This window comes from Eurypyga helias, unplaced genomic scaffold (assembly GCF_000690775.1).
Source record: "Eurypyga helias isolate BGI_N326 unplaced genomic scaffold, ASM69077v1 scaffold39622, whole genome shotgun sequence".
NCBI classification, from domain to species: domain Eukaryota; kingdom Metazoa; phylum Chordata; class Aves; order Eurypygiformes; family Eurypygidae; genus Eurypyga; species Eurypyga helias.
The window spans coordinates 2022-14325 of record NW_010238561.1 but is presented as its reverse complement, the minus strand read 5'-3'; the positions used below and the strand labels follow the sequence as shown (position 1 = coordinate 14325).

Below are 12304 nucleotides of genomic sequence, written 5' to 3'. Positions count from 1 at the left end.
CGGCAAAGCAAGCGGGTCTCAGAGGGACCCCCACACTCAGAGGGGGCTGGGGAGTTAGGAGGCTCTGAACAGCCTGCAGCACAGGGCTAAGACACACGGGAGGAAACGGTGCAAGTCCAGGATGTAGCCACCACCATGCTAAGAGCTAGCAAACTCCCTGCTCGGGACTGCAGGGCAGGGAAGGAGTTTTTGAGTTACTGCTCCTGCAGTTAGCAACCCAGAGATACTGGGAATTCTCCTGGTATCGTCCTCCTTCATCGGGAGGCTGGCCCTGGGAGGCTCCCGGAGCTTTTCCCCCCGCCGGCTCCATTCAGAGGCTGCGGCAGGCATCCCTGCCAGCTCCCTGAGCGGGGCTCCCGTGCCCTCCTTACCCGCCCACAGCGTACAGCTTGTTCCCAATGGCAGCAACGCCCACTCTGGCCCTGCGTGTCGACATGGAAGCCACCAGGTGCCACCGATCCGTCCGCGTGTCATAGGCCTCGCAGTCCCCATGGATGGCGAACAGGCTCCCCCCACCTGCAACGGGATGGCAAACAGAGCAAAACAACAGTCCAAGGCCCTGAGAAGGGGTTCGCAGGGACGTCAGCGCGTGGCAGGGCCTTACCCACGGCAAAGAGCACAGTGCTGGCCCCCTCGCAGCGCCGCGGCCTCGTCCGGCTGTTGCTCAGGACCCCTCTCTGCTCTGGCATGAGGTGGTACTTGAGGGCTTCGATCAGCAGGTCCTTGCACTCCGAGTGATGCCGCACCAGCAGCTCGGTGTCCACGTTGCTCATGAGGAAGTCCCGGCTCAGCAGGGGCAGCCGGACACACTTCATAAGCTGAGGGGAGAGGAGTCACACCCCATGGGCAGGGCGGGAAGGGTTCGTCCCAGTGCTGCTCCTACATCTTCCCTACGAACCCTGGGGACCCTGGCAAGGCTGACTCCACCTGGAGATGCCACCCTGCTCACTTGGCAGGACAGGCACCCTGTGACAAAGGGCACCAAAGCACATGCAGCGATTCAGCCTGAACGTCTCTGCAGAGCTGGGAGCCCTCAGCCTGGCTGTGACACGTCCCATAGCCACCCCAGAGCCCTACGATTCCTTCTGCCAGCACCCACATCCTCTTCCAGCACTCATGCTACACATAACGATGCGGGCTGTGGGGCTACAGAGCCCTGACACCACCTCCCTCTGCCCAGCGTGCCCCTAGTCGCCTGCATTGCCCACAGGAGGGATGTTTGAGTGCACACAACCAGCAAAGGAGGAGACACAACTTCTCCAGGGTAAAGCTCTGGGGTAGGTGGAAACCCTCAGGCAGAGACTTCCTCATCCTGCCCCATCTCAGTCCTGACTTTGGGCGGACACAGAGGGATGCTTCCTCCCACCCAGTGCCATGCCAAACACCATCAGCCCTCCAGGAAAGGGCTTAACCATGTCTTCTCCAGCTGCACCTTTGACAGGCAGGAGGCTGGCAGATCCGTGATCCAAGGTGAGGATGCGGAGAGACAAAGGCATGATTTAAAAGAAGTGCCTGCTCAGATTTGCTGAGCTTTTTATTGGAGGATGCACATGAAAGCTCAGCAAGGCTGTGGGCAGGGCTGACCTCTCCTGCTGCCCTCACCCAGAGCTCCGCATGCCCAAGCTGCCAGGGCTCAGGCAGTGCATCCCCCTGGGATTTGTCAGTAGTTTGATTCACTCTACAAGACTGAACTTTCTCAGCAACACCCTCATCTATGTCTGGACTGCAAATGGTATGGCATGGACCTGCTGTCCCTGACCCCTGGCCAACCTGCAGCTTCCCTCAGCCACGTATCCACCCAGAGCTGGTGGGTAGAGCCAGGCCACCTTCCCCAGAAGACTCACCCTGGGGACATGCTGTCTCCTGCTGTCCACATCATGTTTGACCCAGCTGAGCACAGCCCGGTACACCTCCTCCTCCGATGGCACATTGAGGCTGTCACTAGAAATGAGGTCCAGCACCTGCAGAGCGGGGTGGAAAGGGCAAGAGTTGGTGGCATGGTTTGGGAGGACAGGACACATTCACACACCCTGCACAACAGCACTGCCAGAGGCAGAGCTGCCGCATCCTGTAGATGCTGGGTGTTGAGGAGTGTACAGCTACTCTTTCTCGCTGGATGCAGAAGGATCCAAAGAGGAACCAGGTCCCCCAGATCAGGCAGGTGCAGCTGTACTTCCCCTCTCCTCACAGTACTAGTGTGGAGACAGCTCTGCCCTAGATCATCCTCCTTGGAGTATTCCCCCCCTTCTGTGTCTGAAGCTGCTGCAACGCCTGACACTTCCAATCAACATCAGTAAGATCAGGCGGGTGACTCTGCTTGCACAAGTCCCTTCAATATTTCAGGGATGGAGCCAGGTGCCCTGGCTGTTCTCAGCGACTCACTTCACCTGCCAAGGACAAGGGAGCTGGTGCAAGTGGAAACACATACCCTCCTCTTGCTGCCACACACCCCACTGCCCCGAGAATGGGTGCAGAGAAGCGTCTGTATACTGCTGAGGGACCACACAGGGTTGGGAGATGCAGAGCTAGGGCTGGGAATGTCTGCTGGCCAGGGCACAGCCCAGCACCCTGCAGACAGGGATGAGCTGGGGAGGGCCACACTGGGATCACAGGAAGAGCAGCAGGAAACATTAGCTGAACTCTGAATTAAACATCACAGCTATGTGACCAGGGCAGCCAGGACTTATTCCTTGGCCTGTGCTCCCAGAGAGAGAGCAGTGTGCTCAGAGCTCACGTGGCAAGCACCAGTGACAGCAATTATCCTCCATACTACCTTCACATCCCTATTTCACATGGGATTAACCTCACTCCCTCACAGCACTCTTCCCACGTATTGGCTCTCCATTCAACAGAGAGTACCAAAGCACAGAATATGGGTACATTCCCCTGCCAAACCCTGTCCCCTCAGTGCAGGTTCCTTGGGCTTTTGACACGTAGGCTGTGCCTTTCAGGATGGATCACAAAAAGCCCTGTCACACCCATACCTTCACACTCCCATCAGGATCTCACCTGTTTCAGAGGCAGCAACATGAACTCCTCTGTCTTGGAGACCTCCACGAAGTGTTGGAGGACATACTTGTGCGCAGACTTGAGAAGGTCGCTGCAGGAGTGTGTGTCAGCAAAACCCCGGATCCCCAGGCAGTTGGATGGGTCGAGCTGGCTGAGCAGGAACTTGCAGCAAGCATCCCGCACACCATTGAGCTGAAGCAGGCTAGCAGCAGGAAGAAGTGTCTGGCAGTGGAAAAGAATGGGGAAAGAGAGAGTTTCTAGGGCAAGGAGACTATTTTCACCCCCGTCTCACTGCAAGTCAACAACAGAACAGGCTTCCTAAGCACCTTCAGGCGCACAAGCACAGACAGGACAAAGCATTCTTTGTTCCCAACAGGATTAAGCTACAGGAGAGCTGAGGACACTTGCAACTCCCTGCGAGGCCAGGAAATGGCAGGAGAATGGCAGGACTAGACCTGGGCATTGCTTAGCGCTTCCACCCCTCTGGGTGCAGGGGAGCAGATGGACTCCCTGACCATAGACGTAGATGCCACCACATAACATCAGCCAAAAGTGCTGAGCAGGAGAGAAGAGCCCCCAGGAGGCAAGTACAGAATGGCTTTGTGGAGAAGAGAGATCTGAGGGGAAGCTCCTACCTGCACATTCCCCTCGCCCACCACAATCTCAGCCGTGTAAGCGTATTGCACCAGCTGCTCCAGGGCCTGAGGGTCGATGTCGTGCAGCGTCACGTGGGTCTGGCGGCTCTCACTCATCTCATCTGGGGCAACACAGACAACAGACATGTACAAAATCCCACAGCAGGATCGTTTCCCTGCAGGAAGACTTGACTGTGCACGGAACAAGCCTTATCCACCTCCACAGCCCAGTAAAGATCTCCTTCTCACCTCTTAGCAAGGAGGAGCAGAGGTATGTTCTAGGGAATGTGGTCCATGTCTGCAGGATGGGCATCAAGATACCTGTGCAGGAGGTTATGGGCAGAGGGTTTCATGGAAGGGAGCCAGATGAGGAATGTTACTGCACTTGCTCCCAGTGATGACACATGGGCATCGCATTCCCATAGGGCAGGGCGGTGAGAATAGGGAGCAGGACAGCAAGGGAAGGGGTTGGCAGGGAAGGGAGGCTTTGAGGAGCAGGGAGACCCAGAGGGAAGAGAGGACACTACTTGCTTGTGAACATGGCGTGGAAGTACGGGCTGCAGGACGCCAGCACCACCTTGTGGGCCTTGATCTCCTTGGTGCCCACGTGCAGCACGATGTCGCAGAGCAGCCCACGCTGGCGCATGCGGTTCATGCACACGAAGGCATCGTGATAGTGTCGTTTGGAGTTGTGGGAGATGCTGTGGCCGTCACGGTTGAGGAGCTGCACGCCTCCTTCCATGGCTGCAGGGGGTAGGTGGTGGGCTTTCCTTCCTCACCGGCACTGACGTGGGGGAAAACCAAAGCATTATCCGGGTGGGAAGAGCTCTATCCCCAGAAAATTCCCGTAGCCCCCAGGTATGCCTGCCACTGCTCAACGACCCTTCCTAAGACCTGTCGTCTAACCAGCCCCTGCCAGGGAAACGTCATCCTGCTCACAAACCAGCGATGGGGAGAAGACAGTCCCTGGACACAAGTAATGCACAGCGATGCCGAGACTCTGTTCTGTGACACTCACTGCTTCCCAACCGTGTTCATCCCTGGATCGATATCCTCCTTACTCACCTTCAGAAGGGTACTACAACATATGGGCTTACACCAGTGAAGTTGCACCACCTCCAAATCAGCCTACCAAGGTGCATTTCCATGCAATATCAGCAGAAGCATTGACCTTAGAAGTCTCACCAGGGCATGCCAGTCCTGCATTGATCAAACAGCTTAAACAGATCACTAGACACCGTGGGCATGACCACCATGATTAGCCTAAACAAAAAATAACCAGGGAATCCCACATCCGAAAAGGCAAGAGTGATGCTATTGACCACAGCTCTCTGAGCGGTAGCTGTTCCCTTCCAGATTCCAGAAGATGCTAGGAGATTTGTAATGCCTTCCAAAGCTCAGCTCAGAGAGTTGCTGTCTTTTCCATGCCCATACAATTCAGGAGGATAAAGGCAGAGGGCAGAGGCAATCATAGCACAGACCTCTACAGTCCCAGCACCATCCTGCAGACCAGGCGTTCGAGTCTTCCTGCTGTTTTATATTTCTGACCTCTTTTCTGACAGAGGCTGGGGATTCCCAGGTGGTCAGTGAGGTGCCAGGGAACACGCACTTTAACATCCTGATCTCCACCTCGCTCCAGTGTCCTCTACACAGGCACACCGAACAGCCCTGCTCCAGCACCACAGACTCCTGTTCCTGCCCTAGCCCAGCCTGGGCAAAGCAAAGCTCCTTGATTTCCCTGGAAGCATCCCTGGCTGAGACCCTGGCTGTCCTTCCAAGAGGTAATTTTGAACTTCAGGTAGTTTTGGTTTGACGAGGGACAGACAGCAAAGAACAGAGATGCTGATCAGGTGGCCGGGACCTGATGCAGAATGCTTACAATCAGACAGCCCAGGAGTATGAACTTGACCTGCTCGTAGGAAATAAAAATTGCCTAACCGAGGAATAGGGACATGTATTTGTGCAAAGATGTTTTCTCTTTCCATGTTTTTAGGCTGCTCATGGTGTTTTGAAAGGTGCTTGACTGTCTCCCTGCCAGCAGCACCTGAAGGAAAAGCGGGGGAGTGAAGAGAAAATGACTGAGCAGCAGGAGGAAGGGGGAGGGAGCAGGAGAAAAAGGCAGCTTGAAGAAAAAAAAGCCCGTGTACCGCACTCGTGCGCCTGCCCCCGCATCCCTGCGGCGAGAGAATCCCCTCAGCCTCCGTGCTCCTCACGACACCTACACGTCGCCAGCCGTGCCGAGCCTAAAAATAGAAACCCACCACGCTGTGCCTGCTCAGCCACGAATGCAGCCATCTATTCGGTTTTAAATAGCAATTGTATCATGTACTAGAGTCTGGGGGAGGAAAAAAGATGAATAAACATCTTTCCTGAGCAGGAGAGAAGCCTGCAATGCCCTTTTCTATTTGCATCATCCCACGTGATATGAGATTCCTCATCTCACTGTCAGCGGGGAAGATTCACGAGCACACAACAAAGGCAATGCCTGTTGATGCTTTCCAGCAATGAGAGTGAGATGCCATTGTGCCCTTGACAGGGAAGAAGAGCCCATGAGTTAACCAGCCTTGTCCTCCCACACCCCTCCGCTGAGCTTTTCAGAGAGCAGCAACATCCCCGTGACACCCTCGGTTGTGCTAATTCACACACATGGACATTGCTGGATGACAGGTGACTGCAGGAAGGCAGTTTATAATTATTAGCATCTCTAATGCTTTAATAATTACAAATAATTATTAGCATCTCTACCTGGGCTCAAGAGCCCCTTTCCCAGACCTGGTTTGGTGGCAGCGAGCAGACAGTGCTTTCTCACCTTTATTTCCCTCCCTAGCTGCAAGCCTGAGGGGTTTCCCGATCTGCTCGAGCTGGTGTATCCTTTTAATACACTGCTGGGCATACTTCTCCCCATCAGTATTGAAGTCATGCCCCAGCTCTAACTGAGAACACTCACCTCGCCCCTCCTGGGTGCTGGTAGCAAGAATTGGGAGCTCCTGGCTCCGCAGCACTGGGAAGACCCAGGGGAACAATGCAGGACAGGATGGAGGAGCAGGGAGAAGATGGGACTGCTTCTCCCTGTGCTCTTGGAGACCTGCGAGGAAAGGTTTGCTGCCGTGGCCAGGCAGGGACTAGCACACAGCTCAGGGGCAGCAGTCCCGGGAGAGGCATGGGGCACAACGGACCGACGGCTGCTGTAGCCAATGCATTGGCATCACAGTAATCAAACGCCTTTCCAAAGAGGGTTGGAAGTGCTGGGCTCTCTTCCCAGCCCTGCCACTGAGTCACTGCACAACTCCGGGCGAGTACAAATGCAGAGAGTGACAAGGGTGACATTGACTTGCCTAGCAATGATTCCCATGGCCAGGGGGTAGACATCAGCTATTGCTCACTCCCCTCTCCGCCCACACACCCCTGCTGTCACCAGCGAGGGCTGGCACGCACCCCACAGAGCTCTGATCAGCTCAAATGAAGCAGCACCGACTGCAGCACCCTGAGCTGCACTTACTCTGCTGTCACCAAGCGGGGAGCGGGGCTAGGTGGAGATGCCATCCTGCCCACCACACTGCCACTGGGCTGCCAAGAGCATCCCCAAACCAGGGGACAGGACACAGCCAACCTGACCCACCTGAACCAACCCTGCTTGATGACTTTTCACTACAGCCACGCTACAGCCTCAGCAATCCCTCCCCCAAGGAGCAGCTCTCCCACCCACCCTGGGAAAGGTCACCATCCCGGAACGCAGGGATGGCTCTGACCGAAGGCTTGAAGCAGGTACAGCCCCTTCAGTCCCACTTCCCAGTGTCCCCTCTGCTCTGCAATAACTTGTCCCCATCTGAGCTCTTTTGCTTTAATGGCTCAGAATATAGAATCATAGAATCATCACAGAATGTTTTGGGTTGAAAGGGACCTTAATGCCCACTCAGTCCCACCCCCTGCCATGGGCAGGGACACCTTCCACTAGACCAGGTTGCTCCAAGCCTCATCCAGCCTGGCCTTGGACACTTCCAGGGATGGGGCATCCAGAGCTTATAATCATAATAAACATCATCATCATCAGTGGGGAAAAAGGGAAAGAACACCCCACTGCTGCTTGTGCTGCTTCCTGTGCCTGAACTCTCAGTCTCGCTGGCAGCACTAAATATTCCTTATTTCCCCATAAAACTTCATTCCCAGGAAGTGAAGGTCTATGAGCACTGCTAAGATATAATTAACGGGGAACACTGCCTGGCCCACAAGAGACAGTACAGCAGTGTCCAAAGCTCCAGTGGGGGGAAGTAAACACAAGCCCACTTTTGTGGAGCATGCAGCAGCGTGAGCGCACGTGTTACGCCTCAGTTATAATGGATGCGGTGCCTGACTTGGAATAACTCTTAGGTTATGACAAAAAAAAGAAGGCGTTTGTTTGGCTCCTCTGCGACAGAGCGTGGCCATGCATAACAGCTCTGTTAATTAATGCAAATGATCCCTGCCCAAAGGGAGGTCTGTTCTCTTTGCACAAAACCCCCCCATATTTTGCTGAGAGTGAAAAGAAGCGTGCTGAGCAATAAACCGGGAACAGAGTATCCTCCAGGGAAAAGTTCAGAGTCTGCCCTTTCCTCAGGAAGGCCCTGGAGAATGGCTTTTTGTTGACAGCCTGGATGGAGATTGTGTCCACCAGGCTAGCTGGGAGACCACAAAGACACATCCTGTGCAGCTGGTCGGGGGACGAACCTTTGCTTTGGATAAGGTGACATCCCCTACCCTAAGGCATGACGTGCCCTAAAACCTGACATACAATCATCCTTAAATCCATCACTTCTACGCGTGCCCTATCCCTGTGCTGATGTCCCAGTACCTCTTTTCTGGTAAATCAGCTACAAAGCCCTGTTTTGTGCGCAGCACTGCATCTCCCACACAAGCGATGCCGTTAGACCTTCAGGATAAGACACGAAATCCTTGCTGGCACCCACCTCTACCCACCGTGTCACGGCACTAATGGAGCAGTGGGCAGCACAAGGGTTGGGGGAACAAGGTGGCACCATGATCCCAGTTTCCCTTTCAGGAGCATGGTTTCCCCCCTTCCTTGGTGTTGGGGGTCCATTTCCCAGGCACAAAGTCCCTTTTTTTTGCTGGCAGACCTCCTCTGGCTCTGTCCCCAGGCGGGAAGAGGCTGCTGGCAGCATCACTCTGCTGTGCCCAGCAGCTGCAGATCTCCATTCTGAGCAGCACAGCCAAAGCAGTGCCACCCACAACAGCCCAGCAGAACTCATCCCCCACAGCAACACCATGGACTCCTGGGGAAGAAGGAGCTTGAAAACGCAGTCACCCGCAGGAATTGCTGCTTCCAAGTGCATCTCCATCTCCTCTAAACCAGAAATCAGAATTCTTATTTTCAGTCCCTCAGAGAAGAGCCGCAGGCCATTTGCCAGTGCCCAGCCTCCTGCAATTCAGCACTCCCCCAAAGAACCCCAACATGCAATACACATTAAAGCTCAGGGCAGGACTAGATGGGGGGGCAGCCTCAGGGGGCACAGGCAAGCCCCCACCCAGCTGTGTGGGTGTGCACGCAAGCACAAGCAGCTTCTTTCCTCCTGGGAGCAGGGCTGGGAAGATGATGTGCTCCTGTGTTCCTGCAGACTCTTCCTTCCCTTCAACAGTCAAGGGACACAAACAGCTGAGCCGGCAGTAACAATAGCTGCTGTTGTGCTGTTGCAAAGACCACTACTACAGCTCGTAGCAGCATCCAGAGCTGCAGGCCTGCAAATGTTCACCTTCCCTATTGCTTTGCAAGGCCCCGTTAATTCAGCTGAGCTACCCCTTTTGTTGAACCCATGGTGCTGAAGCCCGCACCTAAGGAGAAGCTTTAAACTACCAGATGACTAGCAGTATTTTTGCATCCTCTTACACTCTAAGACACCAGAGCTGTTTTCATAAGCTACAGCCGATACACACTACCTGCCCTTATGCCTCAAACTCGGATCTCCCAAATTCTTGCTTCTTTCAGCACTTCCCATTACAAAATATATTGCAATCCTACCTTTCCTGCTCCCTTACCCACAATAAACGCAATCAAAGAGGGTTGGAAACCATCCAGTTGTATATTCCCAGGACTCTGATGCAAAGAATGCACTAATCTAGGCAATTGTCCCCACCAGGACCTGTCCCATTAGCATCACTGATACAGACAGAAAACTCTATCTCAATACAACACCTTGGGGTTCAGTCCCTTCTCACCCCCTGTAACACTTTACCTGCATCCAGGGAATTCAAACAGTGTGCAGCAGCTCCCATTCGGTCTTATTAATATGAGGTTAATTGTGTGTTCAGCCTAGAAGGGACAGCAACTGTGAGGAAGCAGAGGGACCTACGAGTTCAGGACCAGCAAGTGACCTACCTGCTCTGAACTGCAGGTCCAGTTGCTGCTGCTGGGGTGGCTGATTTACAGCTGCACCTACACAGAGGTCAGGGCTGCAAATACTGATGGAGACGGGACTTAACGTGGCAAGGGGAGCTGTCACTCCCGGCACCAGCTCTGCCTTCAGAGGTGGCAGGAGGGACAGCAGAATGAGGAAGCTGGCCGTTTCCGACAGCCAGATTGAGGGCTCCGACACTGTACCCCTCTGTCAGCTCCCGACGGACACGGCGGAGGATGTGGGCACGCCAAGAAGACACAATAGGGGTCAGCTGCAAGGTTGGGAGCGTGCACCTCAACCCCAAACACTTCTCTCCAGTCTGCTCCTGCTGCCAGCGCTGCCCCTGACCATGCCTGCCTTCTATTCCCCAAGCCCCCATGCTACGGATGGGAGGGCGAAGCAGGCGCTGCTCCTGCCGACGGAATTAATCTGCTCGGAGCTCGCCTCAAGGCAGCACAGGGCACCGCAGACTGCGCTGAGTCTGCAGGACTGAGCATCCCCAGCTCTCAGTAGGGTTTGAGTTTTTTTAATGAATTAGGCATAACTGACACGCACCGAATCCTCCTGTCTAGACATCTGCAGAGAAGTGACAAGCTGCCAGGGAGGATGTGGAGCCTCAGCAAAGGGGGTGGGGAGGATGGGGGAGAACTGCACACAGTTGCCAGCTCTACAGCACAGAGAGAGCTGGCTTCAGGCAAGAAGGGCATTCAGCACATTGACCTAGTCGGTGTCTTTCAGCAGCTCAGTGGGTTGTAATCGATTGGCTCTGGTGCGCATAGAAGGGCTGGAGGTCTTTTCTAATTAAAGCCTCTCTCCCCATTATTCCTGGGGAGTTTTGTTTGGACAGCGAGCTCAAAGTTGCTCTCAGTTACCCCAGTGCACGCTCAGAAGTGCTGTAGCTGAGAGGGGAGGGAGCGCAAGGCAGAGCCTCAAGGCCTGCACCAGGACACTCAGCAGAGATAAAGGGTATCTACTCAGTGCCCATCTGGGTACACAACCTACTCCCTCTCCCATGCACTTCGCACAGGCAGCAACTCCTCCTGCAGACATCTTCAAATTTGGCTTTGGCCTTCAGTATTTTGCACGCAGGATCACAGCAGCTCCAAGCAGGACTCCATGGCTGAGGGATTTAAAGGCATCTGTGCTAACATTTAGGTTACTTTGAGTAATTGGTGGTAAGGGTTAAGACCTGAATAGGTTTGGGAGTGCTGAATTCCCAGTTTAGGGAGAAACAAGAAACGGAAACTAATTCATGCCTTGAGATGCTCAGCAAAATGTGCAGGTCTCCAGCTGCACTGGGATTAGACAGCAGTTCCTACAGTCCAGCACAAAGCACACCAAAATCCAAGAAAAAGGAGTCCTTTGCATCTGCCAAGGACTAGAAATGTGGGTCATGTCCTAATAGCCCCCCTCCCAGTGTCCCCCAGCAGACATGGGAAACGAGCTAATGTCACACCCAATGCTATTTTATGGCACAGGCAATGCCAAACCTCTACACGTGGGCATCAAGCAAGTCTCCTCTCCAGGCAGCAGAGTGATAGTTCACAGCCTCAGCTGCACTATCCATCACCGTGGTATTCCTGATGTCCCTCTAGCCGCCCCGGTGACGGACATCTCTGTCCCCAGCTCATTTTTCAGACAGGTAAACAGACAAGACAAGAGCACAGGTCATCGGAGGCAGCCTGGATCAGAGGATCTCAATATTCCTGACTCCTAGACTTGCCCAGGATCTCCCTGCCTGCAACATCCTTGGCCAGTAGCTATTCAAAGAGGGATTGTGCCCTTTACCTATCTGCTGTGCAAGGTGATGGTGTCTCGAGTAGGTGGCAGTGGGCCAGTTCAGGACGGGCCGTTACCGCTCAGCGATGCCCTGACGTCAGACGAGAGCAGTGAATCTGCTGAGACTCAGCACACGCTACCGCCTGGCTCCTAAAGGGAAAGCTGACTCCACGACACCAGGCAGCGTGACCCAGTGGCTCCAGCAGTAGCCCGGGAAAGAAGGAAAAAGCACTCAGGTCTGCCAGCTGCAATTGGGCAAGCGGATCTTTTACAGATGGATAAGCCAGGGAACAATGCTGCTCCCGATACCCTGTAACGTGCTCGTGAGTGACTCTCCAAACCGGGATGTCACCGGAGGAGGTCACCAGCTGCACCCTGACCTCATCCCTCTTGCAGAGAACGCATGGCCCATGCCACATTTAGGGATAGCTTACAAAGCCTCCTACCAGCCTCAGCCGTCGTGTGGCTTGGCAATGCAGACGTACAGGACCACGT

The 12304-nt window shown here is 54.4% G+C and overlaps 1 protein-coding gene across 1 annotated transcript in view; it reads right to left on the bottom strand.

Annotated features, from left to right (window-relative positions):
- The window catches only part of KLHL17 (kelch-like family member 17), an 8350-nt gene extending 3961 nt beyond the window's left edge, over nt 1-4389 (bottom strand). Inside the window, exons 1-6 of the mRNA XM_010147885.1 lie at nt 4176-4389; nt 3645-3766; nt 3010-3231; nt 1845-1961; nt 605-818; nt 372-516 (exon numbers count right to left, since the gene is read on the bottom strand). Coding sequence (XP_010146187.1) covers nt 372-516; nt 605-818; nt 1845-1961; nt 3010-3231; nt 3645-3766; nt 4176-4386 — 1031 coding nt within the window. The 5' untranslated portion in view covers nt 4387-4389. The remainder of the gene's footprint in view (nt 1-371; nt 517-604; nt 819-1844; nt 1962-3009; nt 3232-3644; nt 3767-4175) is intronic.
- Between the last annotated feature and the right edge of the window lie 7915 nt (nt 4390-12304).